The 16,785-nt window shown below is 38.1% G+C and overlaps 1 protein-coding gene across 1 annotated transcript in view; it reads right to left on the minus strand.

Annotated features, from left to right (window-relative positions):
- Nucleotides 1-10,665, minus strand: part of LOC124281749 — a 48,963-nt gene extending 38,298 nt beyond the window's left edge. The window contains exons 1-6 of the mRNA XM_046717724.1: nucleotides 10,646-10,665; nucleotides 6,404-6,428; nucleotides 5,549-5,556; nucleotides 3,191-3,289; nucleotides 1,679-1,810; nucleotides 108-254 (exon numbers count right to left, since the gene is read on the minus strand). Coding sequence (XP_046573680.1) covers nucleotides 108-254; nucleotides 1,679-1,810; nucleotides 3,191-3,289; nucleotides 5,549-5,552 — 382 coding nt within the window. The 5' untranslated portion in view covers nucleotides 5,553-5,556; nucleotides 6,404-6,428; nucleotides 10,646-10,665. The remainder of the gene's footprint in view (nucleotides 1-107; nucleotides 255-1,678; nucleotides 1,811-3,190; nucleotides 3,290-5,548; nucleotides 5,557-6,403; nucleotides 6,429-10,645) is intronic.
- Between the last annotated feature and the right edge of the window lie 6,120 nt (nucleotides 10,666-16,785).

Consider the following 16,785-nt stretch of genomic DNA (forward strand, 5'->3'; position numbering starts at 1 on the left):
CAAAGAACTGACTTGATTCATTTATGTTTTATCTAATTGATTCAATACCTAAAGGTAGGGGAGAAAGCGACCATTTGAAGGCTAAAAGTTAACTATTTAATACTTACTTTCAGCGCAAGATGTTGCATCTGGCCTATACCATCCATCCGTACAGAGACACTTCATGCCTGTTGCAGTCTGTATACACAAAATGTTGGAGTCTGAGGTTGTTTCACACTGGGACATCTCAGTACAATCATCGCCGAAGGCTTTTTCTGAAATGTATCATTACATACAGCACACATAGTTATGAATTGTCAGCAAAATCCATGACACAAATAATAGACAACATAGAACTAGAAATTCAAATTATAATAAACAAGAATTCAATTTTACATGCGACATAACCTGAAAATAATTTACTCTTGGCAACCTTTTCGTTTTGTAACAGTACTGCTTGAGTAATCAAAAGATATTTGGCAAAACATCATGTGATCTGAAAAATATGCGACACCCAGTCCAATTATATGTATATAATGTTAGTGAAATCGCTATTATATATCCAATACGAGACATGTTGTATTTCAGTCTTAGAGAATCAGTGTACGGTATAAGCAAAGGGGAGATAGCTATGTATATAGGTAAGTACAAGTAGGCAAACACACACACTCACACTTGCTCTTGTAAGATGGAAAAATGGTTCAGGAAGAAGGTTGGTGTAGGATTCAAACGTTAAGGTATTTGGATTGGATTTAAAGGTAGGCAGGTACAGAAGATCGAAGGGAATAGGAAGGCAGGTATGGTTTGTTGGCAAGTTCATTCATGTACCCTTTCTTGAAAACATGTATAACACTTTCGATATGTCAGCTCTCTTGAATGCGAATAGCAATACTCTGCCATGATAAGTGTTGTTGTGCTCTTACTTGGATAGAGAATATATTAATAAATGAAGACTGTAGAAACACTGTGAGTCGAGTTTAAAGCTTTTTCAACAAACGTATACATATGCCCGGACTTCTCCCTTCTGTGCAAGTAATCAGACATTAGTTATGATTCCTTTGGCGCAAGTAAGTCGACGTCTATTGAAACCAGTTGTAAACCGAATTTAACATGCTCGGTGGCATTTTATACCTGACAAAGGCTAAAAGCTAATTTAAATGCTATCGACATCTATAAAAGATGAGTGACAATATCGTGACCATGTGTTTATGAATCAACATTAAATGGTGATGATAACAATGTTCCCGAAACGATGACATTTGTCACACGCACACGCCAAGGCCAGACAATTGTTCATCCTAAATGTACACAAGAACGTGTTGTACAGGTCAAGGCAACGAATTGCACCACATATAGCTTATGTTTCTGATGTGGCAAATTTGAAAATGGTCCCTACATGTCAATGATAAAGTTTTACTGGAGCCTTGAATGTGGTAACCTTGACCAAATAACTACGGACTACTGTTTGTCGTAGTAGTGTGTGTCAGCACATTCAGTTATACCGGATACATTAAAGTTGCATTGCTGGTATTACACTGAGTAAGATAATCACATCAGTTCCGAAAGGATGTAGTGCCTGGCGCGTTCGCTGTACAAGCAAGATGGTAAGCAAGGTTGTCAGAGACGGGAAATTTGCGGGAACTGGAAGACAAATATTATCAAATTTGCGGAGGCTAAACATTAAGGTCTGAAACATTACTCTGAACGCAAGTGTCGCTGGCTGCGTCGTAGTAGTGAGTGTCATCACATGCACAGATGCCGGATCCATTACAAACTGCATTTGTGGTATGACACTGTGTAGTATTGTCACAGTTAACGCCGTAAACCACTTCTGAAATTGAACATGTGTATTCAATACTATATAAATAATGGTTAGCATTCTCATGAATATGTTAACAGTACGTGTCTCCTGAGCTCCTTTTGTTGCTTACACTATGGCTGACATGTTGCCGAGGTGACTTTAACTCAGAGAACAAGACACAAGAGAACTTATAGGCTTTAAATTAATTCTAAAGAATAAGTCATTACTTTCAAAAGATAAACTGGAAAATGTAGTATATTTTGTAATTGAATTTTCGGAGACAATGGTCTGAAATGCAAAACCCAAGCATAGATAAAAAAACAAATACACAAGGATTCTCCAAATGGGTGATTTGGTAAATATATACAGTTCCTAGAATGGGACCAAAGAAGTCGGATAGTTGTTATTTTAAGCTAACTAAAATCCTTTGAAGGTATTGAATAACTAGAAACTATGGTGACTGACATAACACCTGCAGTGAACTCTTCCTGGATGGTGCTCGTGCTACATACCAAAGAATTACAACTCATTATTAACAGCATATGTAATAGTTACATCTAGTTACAGCAGAGATATTCAGTGTGCAATTCAAGGTAATTCATTAGTCCCTAATTCATCCAAACCTTCATCGCAACAAATGCATTGAGAGATACCCACACATGTAACAACAAAATTAACGTTGTCCATATTGGTTGTGACCACTATTGGTGTTGTTAGAAGCGAGGTTGGGGTTGTTCAGATTATGCAAAACGGTACTGAAGGAGATGTTGCAAATGTCCACCAAAGACTGACCCAACTGAATTAGCGTTACCGAATGTTTCTGATCTAGTTGTGGGCGTTCTGACATTTCATTCTAGGTGTGTAATGAGGGTGAGATGCCAACAGAAACTGGCCATGGCAGTACAGCAGGTGTACACAAAACAAAGTGTAAAGGCAGTAATGAATCGCTTCGTTGTAATGGTTGTCAATCAAATCATGGGTTTGTGCAATACGAGGTGCTGAAGGAATATTTGCCTTGAAGTCAGAAGTAACTCTGTCCCTATTATCCATCGGTACACCATAGTGTTATCATATGTTCTTTATGCTTGAGTATACAATTAACTTGAAAAACGATAAGTCGCTTTGAAAAGATCATTTCGATGACCAAACAAATACCTTTTATTGCCATTTTGAATGGTATATTTTAAACGTAGTACCGGCTAATCTAATAATAGAACATTCATATGTATTTACTATGTGCTATGCTAAGAAGGATAACGTGCATGACACTACTGGTGATAGAAGGTATATTCTTTATACAAGCAAGGTGGTAAGCAAGGTGACCAGAGACGGGAATTGCCCTGGAACTGGAGGACAGATGATTTGAAATTCTAGTTTGAGGAGGCTAAACAGTAAGGTCTGAAACATTACTCTGACTGCAGATGTCGTGGGCTGCGTCGTAGTAGTGAGTGTCATCACATGCACAGATGCCAGATCCATTACAAATTGAATTGTTGGTATTACACTGTGCTGTGGTATCACAGTTAGCTCCGTAAACTACTTCTGAAACTGAACATGTTTCTACAATACAACATACTTCATACTTTGCATTTGGCATGCATATTAGACTGACGTACTTCACAGTATATATTCCCTTCTTTTTGGCTGCTCGTACTATGGCTGACATGTCGAGGTGTCTTTTACATGCAACTCACACAGAGAGCTAATAGGCTTTCGATTCATTCTCAATGTTTAGTCAAATTACTCATAAAGAGAAACTAAAAAATGTAGTATATTCTGAAAATAGAGTTTTCCGAAACAAATGTCTGAAATGTCAAACAGAAAATCCAAACATAAATCCTGAAAACAGAATATCAAGTAAATACTTCAGTTTGGTGATTAGGTATGCAGTTTCTAGAATGGAAAGAAAAACATGAGTTAGTTGTTGTTTTGAGGCAGCTAAAATCCTTTGTAAGTATTGAACAACTAGTATCTATGATTGCTAACACTTACTACTAATTGCATAAACATTAGTCCATATACATCTAGTTGCAATAGAGACATTCACTGTGCAATTCAAGTATGCTTTGGTTATTTGCAAGTCCCTAATTTACTAAAACCTTATTCATAACAACATCATTGACAAAAACCCCTACATGTACTTGGTATCAAGGGTTGGTGTAACAACAAAATTAACGTTGTCCTTATTGGCTGTGACCACTATTGGCGTTGTTGCAAGCGAGGGTGGGATGGTTCATAAACTGGAAAACAGTGTAGAGGATGATGTTGCAAGTGTTCACCAAACACTGCCCGAACTAAACTAGCATTACTGATATTTTTTTATCATGCTGCGGAATTTCATTCTAGATATGTCCTGTGTGGGAGATGCCCGTAGAACACTGGCCATGGCAGTAAAGCAGGTGTACACAAGACAATTAGTCAAGGCAGTAAAGAATCGCTTCGCTGTAATGGCTGTCAAGTAAATCAAGGGTTTCTGCCAAATGAGGTACTGAAGGAACATTTGGCAAGAAGGAAGAAGTAACGCTGTCCCTATTTTCCATCAATATACCGTTGTGTTACTATATAGTCCTTATGCTTGAGTATACAATTTACTTGAAAAACAGTTAAGTGGCTTTAAAAAACCCTTTTCCTTGACCAATTAAATACCCTTTATTGTCATATCGAATGATATATTTTGAACGTAGGACACGCAAATCTAAACATAGAACATATAAACTAGGTGGTATGTTAAAAGGATAAGATGCATGGCGCCACTGCTGATAGAAGAACTTTCTTCGTACAAGCAAGGTGGTAAGCAAATGACCAGAGATGGAAATTCACTGGAACTGGAAGACAGATGTTTTGAAATCCTAGTTTGATGAGGCTAAACAGAAAGGTCTGAAACATTACTCTAAGTGCAGGTGTCGTTGGCTGCGTCTTAAGCAGTGAGTGTCATCACATGCACAGATGCCGGATCTAGTACACATTACATTGGTGGTATTACTCTGTGTCATGGTATCACAGTTAGATCCGTAAACCACTGCTGAAATTGAGCATGTGTATACAATACTTAATAAATCATGGTTTGCATTTTCAAGAATATCACGACAACCATATGTACTTAACAGCACGTGTTCCCTGAGCTCATTTTGTTGCTCACACTATGGCTAATGTGTTGGCGAGCTGTAGGTAAGGGTTAAGGTAATTAACTAGAAGTGGATATTGTCAAGTCTACTTTGAGAAGGCTAAACACTGAGTAGACAATTTACTTGACAAACAGATATGTCGCTTTGAAAAAAAAACCAACAGTTCGATGACCAATTAAATACCCATTTTGAATGGTATATTTTAAACGTAGTACAGGCAAATCTAATAATAGAACATTTATATGCATTTACTATGTGCTATGCTAAAAATAGGATAAAGGCGCTACCAGTGATAGAGGGAATATTCTTTATACAAGCAAGGTAGTAAGCAAGGTAACCAGAGATGGACAATTCACTGGAAGTGGAAGACAGATTTTTATCAAGTCTAGTTTGAGGAGGATATACACTAAGGTCTGAAACATTACTCTGAGTGCAGGTGTCACTGGTTGTATCGTAGTAGTGAGTGTCGGCACATCCGCATTTGCCCTTTCCTGTACAAGTTGCATTGCTGGTCTTACACTGTGTAATGTTAACACAGGTATCTCCGTAAACCACTATACAATACTATATAAATCATGGTTTGCATTCTCATGAATAGCCTGACATACTTAACAGTACGTGTTATCTGAGCCCCTTTTGTTGCTCATGCTATGGCTGATATGTTGCCGAGTTGACTTTAACTTTCAACTCACAGAGAGAAGTAACCAAGTAGTCATTAAAGTCACTCTAAATAATTAGTCATTACTTTTAAGATACAAACTGGAAAACTTAGTATATTCTGTTAACAGAGTTTCCCGAGACAAATGTCTGACAAGCGATACTAAAACACAAACATTAATCCAAATACACAGGAATTCGGTGTTTAGGTAAATGTATGTACAGTTTCAAGAATGGAACGAAGGTCATGGGTTAGTTGTTTAAGGGTAGGGTTTAAGCTAACTAAACTCATTTGAAAGTATGGAATAACTAGTATCTACGCTGACTGATATAACATCTGGAGTGAAATCTGCCTGGATTATGCACTTACGAGATACGAAAGAAGTACCACTCTCTTTCAACTATCTATTTGCAATAAAGACATTCAGTGTTAAATTCAAGTATTCACTAGTCCGTCATTCACCAAAACCTTCATCATAAACCTTCATTTTGAATGATATATTTTGAACGCAGTACAGGCACATCTATCAATAGAACATTTATCTGCATTTACTATGTGGCATGCTAAGATGTATAAAGTGCATTGAGGTACCGCTGACAGAAGAAATACTCTTCGTACAAACAAGGTGGCAAGTAAGGTGGCAAGCAAGGTAAACAGAGATGGGCAATTCACTGGAGGTGGATGTTGTCAAATCTAGTTTGAGGAGACTAAACACTACGGTCTGAAACATTACTCTGAGTGCAGGTGTCGCTGGTTGTGTTGTGGTAACGAGCGTCATCACATTCACATTTGTTGGTTCCAGTACAAATTGCGTTGGCGGTTCTACACTGCGTCACGTCACCACAGGTATCTCCGTATTCTACTTCTGAAATTGAACATGTGTATACAATATCATATGAATCATGTTTTAGACTGGTCGGAAATATCACGACAGCTTGTGTGAAATTCAAGTATACTTTGCTTATTCACTGGTCCCTTATTTCCTCAAACATCACCATAAAAACATCATTGACAAAACCACATACATGTACATGGCATGAAGAGGAGGAAGGGGTTGTGTAACAATGAATACACGTTCTCCATTGGTTATGACCACTATTGGCGTTGATACAAGCGAGGATGGGGTGCTTCAGATGACGGAAATCAGAATTCAGGATGATGATGAAGACAAACGTTTAGTCTCTGAATACATATAATGTTGATAGTAACAAACAAACGCCTATAAATTGAAAAGGAGCCCCAGGTTTTAGACAAGTTGAGATATCAGGGGAGACAATGTCTGAGTGAAATCAGTTCTGCCCGCGAAAATTACTTGTTGCTTACATTAAAGATAAACTTTACGTACGTAGTGTCCCTGTAATTTAATATTCGCGAATAGGTTCAAATGTTATTCTTTCTGATCATGTTGCAGACGTTGGTCCATTTATTCAAGTCATGGTAATACATCAGTTTTGCACTGAACGATGCCTCAAAGCATTTCTTTCAACACGTGTACAACGTCTGCGCGGGCATTATAATGCTGTATCCTGCATTTGCGCAAAGGGCTGACCATTTCCTCCAGATATGTTCTTCCATGATTTGATGAAACCTCATACCATGACACCTCGCTAACGTCTCAGAGACGTTCTCCTGGACTCATTTGTGAGCAATACAGAGTCCAAAACCGTGTCCACTGGACGCCAAATGTTGTCAACACTCAACTATGCCGGACATTATGCCGCTCCAGCGGTTGCATGTGGTTCTGCCACTAACTGGTCTTTACCGAGGAATGTTCCGACCTGTTTATGTAACCGTTTGGTATCGATTCTGAAGATGCAAAGCCAATGTATTTGTGGTGTTGACAATAGGCGACACTTTTATGGCCGACCTGTGGTATATCATGACTGTTGCCCTGATGTAAATAATGTCTCCAGACAGATGATATTGTGTTTCGGTAAACATTAAAACATCTTGTAAGTTTCTAAAATTTAATTTTCAGCAAGGTGTGGCTTCTGTTAGGATCGTGTAACGTAAAACAACTGGATACTAAAAGTACACTCGGTCTGTCACCTTGTCATAATCTATACTCCTCAGTTACAAATGTTGAAAAACTGATTGTCAATTAACTTTGCGAACAAAATAAAACTCACGCACATGTCTACTTCTCTTGCTGTAAAGCCTTATTAATGTGTTTCTCTCTTAATATTTAGCAGTTAATTGTGAATGAATGAAGTCAAGTATAACATACAGTATTAACAACATTTAACAACTACCTAAACTAAAATGGTAAAATTCAGACTTAAATACGATTACCCCAGCGCTAATCATTTGCCCCTTTTTGTGGTTCTGTTTAAAAACAACACTACTGGTTGGTAAGAACATATATCTGCTTTGAAACATTTGTCAGACGTGACTCAGATATACCCCAGCATTATACGACATGGAAGTACATAGATGTCAATAATTTTTACAATAGGCAAACAATTATGAAGAGATGACAATTTGCGTCAGACTTAACAGTTTGTGGAATCCATGCGGAAGGCATGATTAACATTTCACGGAAGGTTGTTCGGATACAGTTGAACTGATGTGTACATATTCATTAAATAGTGAGTGAGTGAGTGATTATTTAACGTCACATCGGCAATATTTCAGCCATGTCGTGACGAGAACACTTGACATTGAGATTATAAAACCTGCCGACAAAGGACAGTAAAGCAACTAGAGTATAACAGATGTAAAACATATGTAAAAACTAGTAATTGAATCTAAAACATTTTAACTATAGGGGACAAGACAATATAAAAATGGGCTATAGATCGCCAACAACTGAAGGTAGATCACCATACTAGGAGCCATGGGGACTTACATTACTTTTGCTACCTGCATGGATCCTAGCTGGATTTACACCATCCCTTCAGCCGCTGGCGATTGTAGGAAAATTTAGCCGACAGTTAAAATAAGTAAAATACTACGATTAAAATGTGATAATTTATATTTTACTTTGAAAGTTTTGGGACTTACGTACCCTCTCAGGAGGACATAATTTTACGGTACTTTAACCCCCTTTGAGGGCACAGCCACTAACAATCCAAGTTAACAATCTAAACTACCAATCATTAAAATACATCTATTTACAGAACATATGAATCAAAAATCATTAATCAAATCAATTTATTTTAAAAAAACAAGAATTAAATGAACATGGACAGTGTTAAAAAGATCCTTAACAGCTTTAACATTGAAATATTTATCCCTTATGATGGAGAATTCGACACAGTCAAGCAGGAGATGCTTGACTGTGACTCTCTCATCACAAGGGATACAAAACGGAGGATCTTCACCTTTCAACAAGTATTTGTGAGTATACCTTGTATGTCCAATGCGACATCGTCGCATAATGACCTCCTCAAATCTGGACTGACAACCCAAGTGAGTGTAACCAATATAAGGTTTTAATTCATGTAGTTTATTAATACCTACTTGGGTGTCCCACTTCTTCTGCATCAGATCACGGATGTAAGTTCTAATGCCAGCTTTGTAATCAGAATATGGAATAAGAAGTGGTGTCACAGATTTATTTAGTGCTGCCTTGGCAGCAAGATCAGCCATTGTGTTCCCAGAAATGCCAACGTGGCTGGGTAGCCAACAAAAGACGAGGTCGCACTGGCCAGTAGCAAGCTCATTATACAATTCAATAATTTCTAATAAAAGTGGATGTTTACAAGAAAGATTTTTAATAGCCTGTAGACACGAAGGAGAACCTGAAAATATTATATATTGTTGATATTTAGGGTGTTTATTAATATATTTAAGAGATGTTAATATGGCGTTAGCTTCTGCTGTGTCACGCTATGGCTGAAACATTGCCGATGTGACTTAAAATCTTAACTCACTCACTCACTCACTAGCTTCTGCTGTGAAAATAGAGCTGTTATCTGGTAGTCGAGAAGAGATTGTCTGGATCCAATGACAGTGGCACAAGCCACCGCGCCACCATCGTTGGACCCATCTGTAAATAAGGATTTGTATGTATTATATTTACTTTTTAATTGCTTATATTCTTGTTTATATTGGAATTCATTAGTTTCCGCTTTTTTTAAATGCTGTTAATGTTAAGTCAACTTGTGGCCTAACCAATTGCCAAGGAGGAGAAGAAAGAAGAAGGGAAGGAGATACATTGTCCAGCTCAATGCCGGCAGCAGAAATGAATGGTTTAATTCTGAGCCCAAGAGGCGGCACAAGAGCAGGTTTCTTAGAGTAAAAAACCACATAAAGAGGGTGAAAGACACAGTTTATTCATTAAATACATTCACCAATATACATGTATATACTATATATATATATATATGCCTATGTACGGTTCTGGTAAGGAGTTCGAGGATGATTACAAATATTGCAGTGTCTTAATGGTATAAAATCAAACTATTCGATGGTTTGTCGTAAATCCCCAAATATGATTAGCAGCATTGACCTCGTGCTATTTCATTCATTGCCAAATGAATGTACAAATACTATGCCACGACCAGAGCAGACGACTACGTACATCACGATAGAATACGGGGACTCCCTTACTAAATTGGAGGAAAATTCTTTTCTGATTACCTGCACTTGACGTTTCTGCAAAATTCATGCATTGACCAGTCCAGTTCAGAGAAAGAATGACACCCGAAGGATCACTCGCCTGTTTATTTTCGCTTGCCTAATTTCAACCAATGCTATGTTTTCGGGTTCCATTTATTACTTTCCCCTCATTTTCACCACTTTGTCGCGCGTTTTCAGGGAATCTATGGTCGAATATGAAGGTAACTGACTATGTCATTAGCAAACAGCGGTCCTCTCACTGGCATATTTGTTCCGATTCAGTACAGTCTGCCTCATAGAAAACACACATTCTCATTGTGTGAATTAATTGTGTACTTGTGTCGCTTCAACAAGCAGGTTGCAATTGACAGCCAAGTTCATAGTGATTTTCTTTCAGGAATATTCACTGTTAAACTGTTCAATTACAAGTAGAGAGGTTATTTGTGTTGTTATGGGTATATGATACTAAAGTTGCTAGGAGGCAGCAATGAAAACAAGTTGAACTAAATGAGAACTTACGAGAAGGGGCGGGAGTACTGCTCGCATTGCTCATCTGAAATTGGATGAAAAAGAGCTTCTTGAATGAACACGTAAATATTGCAGTAATTCATCTTCGCTAGTTTTTCTGTGTATGTATGCCCCTTGACATATTTGGTATGTGTTGTCTTTAATCTTCAATCAAAATACAATATAAGTAAAACGAACAAAATAGGAATGACAGACAGTAGGAAGAACTGAAGGACTGAGGATAAATTGTCATTGTCAGGTGATTACATAAACTATTTCAACACTGAAAGTGAATATGATAAAAATTTGGTGAAATCTTATCTCCCAAGATTAAATAACCATCCCTAATCGAATACGTTCACAGCTGAGAAAAATATGAATTTATTCATTACAATTTGCCATCAGGGATGTGTCTGGTTATTGAAATAGACTTTCCCTTTTCAGTGTTCATATTGTTTTATCTGCGATCTCTGAGATTCTTCTAGACAGAATATATAAGTCGTCTAAAGTCAGTTAAGTATCCTGAGTATATAAGACCCGTGAAGATCCCGGTTAGAATTGGTTTTCAGCAATCCATGATTGTCGTAAAAGGCGACTAACGATGGGATCGGGGGTTCAGATTCGCTGACTTGGTTGTCTGGTCCAGCCTCGATTATTTACTGACCTAAGGCCGGAGGTTTGCTAAGTACGACGTTAAACAAAGCAATATTTCTGGCTATATAAAGACGTGAAGTTCAAAATCTGCATCACTTCCGGCTTTCCATTCATGCAGATTATTTGAAGAAAGTAGGGGACAGTTGTTAGTACTTTTTATTCATGTCCCATATTTTAAGAGATATTAGCTATAGGAGTAATAAGAACGTGTACAAAGAGTAGCAAAGTATGGCAGTTGATGTCATGACCTGCACAGATCTTGAAGAACAATGAAACTTTCAAATAGTTGACTCTCTGGATAGTTAATACCCACTATCGCCAAAATAGTCCAACCACATCCGCTTGGAAACCCTGCTCGAAACATTAAACATGAAGAATCATGTCAGCAACATTTGCAAGAGAGCTTTTTATCAGTTGTTGAACATCAGACATATTAGTAGATATAATAGACACACTATCAGTTAAGTGTTCCATCCATGCATTTCTGACAACTGAATCAGCACACTCTACAGAGATGCAGTACATGGGCAGTTACAGCATGTTAGAAACACAACTACCAAACGCATAACGCGCATACGTGTGTAGGTGCACATTACACCAATATGGGTGTTCAAGCTTCTCGTGTTTGTTTACTATTCCGTTGATGGACAATATCAGGTCTATCTTCTGGAACTAGTCAATCTTTACAGTGAGAGAGTTAGGTTTTACGCCGCTCTTTGCAATATTCCAGCAATATCACGACAGGGGTCACCAGAAATGAGCTTCGCAAGTGTATGAAATAAGCCAAAATCCCAGCCAGACATCAGGGCTTGCCACTTCAAAATGTTCCCAGCCCAAAATGGATTTTACCAGACTAGACAACCCAAAAATAATTATTCAGATGTATGGAACATGTTATCTTAAATCGTTATCAGACCATCGGGCTGGCAAAGCTGTACATCTATCCCGTCTCGGGCGGTAGCACGGGCCTACTTTCATACACTAGCTTCACACATTGTACGCATGTAGGAGATCGAACCCGGGTCTTCGGCGTCACGAGCGAACGCTTTAACCGCTAGACTACACCACCGCCAAGATAGTCTTTACAAACAAAATAAATGCCTGCTTTGTTTGCACTGAATAGCACAGAGACACCCCTGGTGTTGCTGACGCCACTCGCTTGTTTATTTGAACATTTTAGAGATTTTAATATATTATGTATGAAGCTGTTTAGGTGTTACGTACTAAATCCTCACCCTAAAGAATATAACAAATTATGATTATGCTATGTAAGTAGTTGTAAAAGATTCACAAATTATGATGTCAGCATCATTCAAAATTGTCATACAATTAAACCCTAAATATACATGATATGACTGTGATACTGCATAGGACCATAGAAAATATGATATTGTAGTCTCTAATGTGAGTTACGTTCTGTATTTGTGTTGTATTTAGAATTTAATAATGAAAGTTAAATTTTGAATTACATTATTTCAAAGACGAAAGTTGTTATGAGGCAGTGTTATATCCTGTACAACAATGCTTAAACTGTGCACCTGTTCATCCAGCAGGGTGTAGTTTTGAGCTACATTTGGACTTGCGCTATATTGAGGGCGACCTTATTCCAGAATCATCTACCCGTGAGAGATATATAAGGGGGCCTAGCTACTGCCGCTCATCTCATATTTCATCTCAAGCCACAAGATCACTCTACAGTATGGGATACACTTTCTAGTTCTGAACCGAAGCAATACGAACCGAATGCCGATGGTTCGGTGCTCTGGCACTGTCATGGCAAAGAATTTTAGGACATGGTAGATGGTCATTCTGGGTTTAATTTTCAGAATATAGTTTCAATTGATAATCCTTTTTGGAAAGATGTTTTATTGGCATGAAAATTATACTGTAATAACAATACCATAGAAGCAGACAACATTAAGGGAATTTTAGCACAACCTTTATGGCTGAATAATAATTTCAAAAACCCAAAAATGGAAGTTTAACAATTAAGGACCTTTGCAATGAAGATGGTTTTATGTCTCTTGAAGATCTGAAGCTCAAATTTGTATTAGAGGTACATATATGGATCTTCGATATGTTTTCTATATCATACCTGAATCATGGAAATTGACCATGAAACAATACAGAAATATACATAACAATGATCTGGATGATAACTTTCTTCATAAAGATTTTATGGATTTGAAAAAAGGTACCGGTAATTATATAACGTTCGACATATGACATTGTCATATATTGTCAACATATGATTACACAATGCCATTTAGAAAGCAGTCACATGTAACATATGTTATATTTGGGATTACACTTTCTTAGTAAAGTACAGTTTCTAGTACTTCACTTTCCGGGATTCGAACCCACACCCTCAGGGTCAGGCACCCAGTCACCAGCACGAGTACTAGAATCTGTACTTTGATCTCCGTAAGATCTCCGTACGAGTTCTGTGCAGTCTCTCTATGCATGTTTGCCTCGGCCTGTCCCCAAGGAAATCGCACGATACAAGTTGGTCATGTGAACACAAAGTCGTAGCCCGTGGTCTTTTTCCATCAAAAAGGATATGTAAAAACTGTAAGGATCTTTTTAGTACTGTTGATTTTCATTTAATTATTGAATTTTTATAAGAATTAGAATGAGATAAATTTTGATAAAAGGTTTGTAAATAGATAAATATTTAATGATTAGAGGTTTAAGTTAACAACTGATATTGTGAGTGGCAGTATCCTCGAAGGGGGTTAAAGTACTGTAAAATTATTGTCTTCCTGAGAGGGTACGTAAGTCCCAAAACAATTATAGTAAATTTCAACGTACTACTTGTTTTTAACTGCAGCATATGTGTTCTTTTAATTTAAGGCTAGATTGTCAAAAATTGCTAACGGCTGAAGGGATCATGTAATCCCAGCTAGGGTCTATGCAGGAAGCAAATCCCCACGGTCCCTAGTATGGTGTTCTTCCATCAGTTGTTGCAATCTATAGCCTGTCTTTATACTGTATTGTCACTTACAGTTAAAATAGTTCAGATTTAATTACTAGTTTTAAATTCATATATGTAATAATCTAGTTGTTTTACTGTCCTTCTTTGAAAGATTTTAAAAATTTACTTTCAATTACTATAAATCCATAATTAGATTAAGTCACGATATGGCTGAAATAATGTGACTTAAAGTCTTAACTCACTCACTCACGTAGCCCGCTGTCGCCCACGATGCCTAAAACATCGTACGGAACATCGTAGACAACTTTATCGTACATCGCCCACGGCAAATGTGATCATTTCTCTCTCTGTGTGTGTGTGTGTGTGTGTGTGTGAGAGAGAGAGAGGGAGGGAGTGAGTGACTGTGTGTCTGAGTGAGTGAGTGAGTGTGTGAGTGAGTGAGACCATGTACGGTCGCGTACCGATACGTCGAATTTCTGATTTCAAAGTAGTACGAACACTGTGATCTTAGCTATCAATTAGTTATCCAAACATGGGATCATACCAAGAAAAAGACGCAAGGGGTGTTGGATGGTTTGACTCTTTATTTTTGTACTTTTGTAGAAAATTGAAATTGATGCATTAACCCTTGTCTTATGGCCGGGGTTCCAAACGGACTCCAAAACTATAAATATTGTGAATATATAATATCTTTGACCAGCATTTAGAATTGCTCAAGGCAATCAGATTCATTAACCTTTTTTCGGGTCTTTTAACTGGTGTGCCTACAGCACATTCTAAATGGATTAACAAAAAACTATTTTGAACTTATGCAACGGGAGCTTGGTGGTGATTACCCTGATGAAAGTGATGGTGGATCTGATGAAGATCATCAACCATCTGAAGGATCTGAAAGCCCAGAATCCGACTGTGACCAAGAGGATGACGCTACTTCCAACTGTCACAATGAGACTGATGTACAAAGACAAGCTCCTGACAGGTATGACAACCGTGATGGAAGACAGTGGTTCAAGGACCAAATGCCATTAGCTCGAAGCCTCAGAGAAATATTATTCGCCAGCTGAATGATAAGGTCATCAGTCAAAATCCAGTGGAAGCCTTCACTTTGTATGTCTGTCCTGAAATTGTTGATGGTATTGTCAAATGGACAAATAAGTTTGCTTAAACTAAGCTTGACACACAGTGGAAGCGAAACTATTTAAGAAAACATGTCGTCCAATCCAATACAAGTGTACATATATATTTATCTTGCCTCACACATAACTGTCGTTTTCTGAATGACTGAGCGCTCTTTAATAATTTTCAACGTACACCTTTACAAGACACTAACATTTTCCATGTACCCCGCTGGGAATGCCGAACTCATTTGGTACTTTGTAGTAGTAATTCTTTATCTCGAATAACATTGAATCACTTATGATGTAAGGAAATTACCTATGTTTTGCGTATGCAAAACGGTGGAAGGGAGATAACTCTAAATTTGTTTTACTTGTCGCCTTATCTTCTGGTCCTCCATACTATGATCCGATACCCGCGCTTCAAACAGTTCAAAATTACGGTGTTCGGTAAGATAAATACGTCGTTCACTGGTCCCTCGGGGTCTATGGGTTGATGTACCCTCGATGTTTCTCTACGAACAAACATCGAGGGTACATCAGCCCATGTCCCCCTCGATACCAGTGAACAACTTATAATACACACACACACACACGCGCGCGCGCAATCGATGCTTATGCTGTTGATCACTGGATTGTCTGGTCCAGGCTCGATTATTTACAGACCGCCGCCATATAGCTAGAATATTGCTGAGTGCGGCGTAAATCTCAACTCATTCACTCACTCACACACGCACAGAGTACAATCTTTAAAGTAAATATATATTACTCGAATAACGCATGCATATGCGTTGATTCATTTGTCGTATTTGGTAATGATTAGAATGTGGGTCAAACATAGATAAGCTGTATGTGAGCAGAGATCGTCTTCAGACAGTTGCACAACGCTACTGTGTCTCCATTTCGAATGAGCTGAAGATTAAACAAAAAGCCACTCCCTCAATCGCCGTAACTTCTGCAGTGATACAAGTATTTCAACGGGGGAAATACATAGACACATTACTGCTGGATCTGTGTCACGAGGCAGGTGATGTCGGGGGCTACTCCTGTTTATCCTTTATAAAATGGACAGGTGATGTATGTGTATGTTCATTAAATGAATGAATTCGATGTTCACAGTATATGAATAAAGTGACATACCCCATCAAGGCGGCCGTCCATACAGGAAGCTATTTCGAGCGCGAAGCAGCGTCAAATTACATAAAACTGTGCTAAGCAGGCGCGTCGGCGCGTTTATTTATGTGCCTCTTTTCGAGCAGCAGCGCGTTAGCAGCGTCGGCCGTTTATTCTGTCTATCCGAGTCTATCCATACAAAAATTGAACTGAAATTAAGATTTTGTTGACTTGGTCATATTACATTTCTTTTGTTAGTGTGTTTCAGAAGAAGGATGCAGGTTATAGATTCCTGATCATTGACGTAGGGGCCTACGGTCGCAACAGTGATGGTG

Source organism: Haliotis rubra, unplaced genomic scaffold (genome assembly GCF_003918875.1).
Source record: "Haliotis rubra isolate DU_JTF1 unplaced genomic scaffold, ASM391887v1 Scf289, whole genome shotgun sequence".
Classification (NCBI taxonomy): Eukaryota; Metazoa; Mollusca; class Gastropoda; order Lepetellida; family Haliotidae; genus Haliotis; species Haliotis rubra.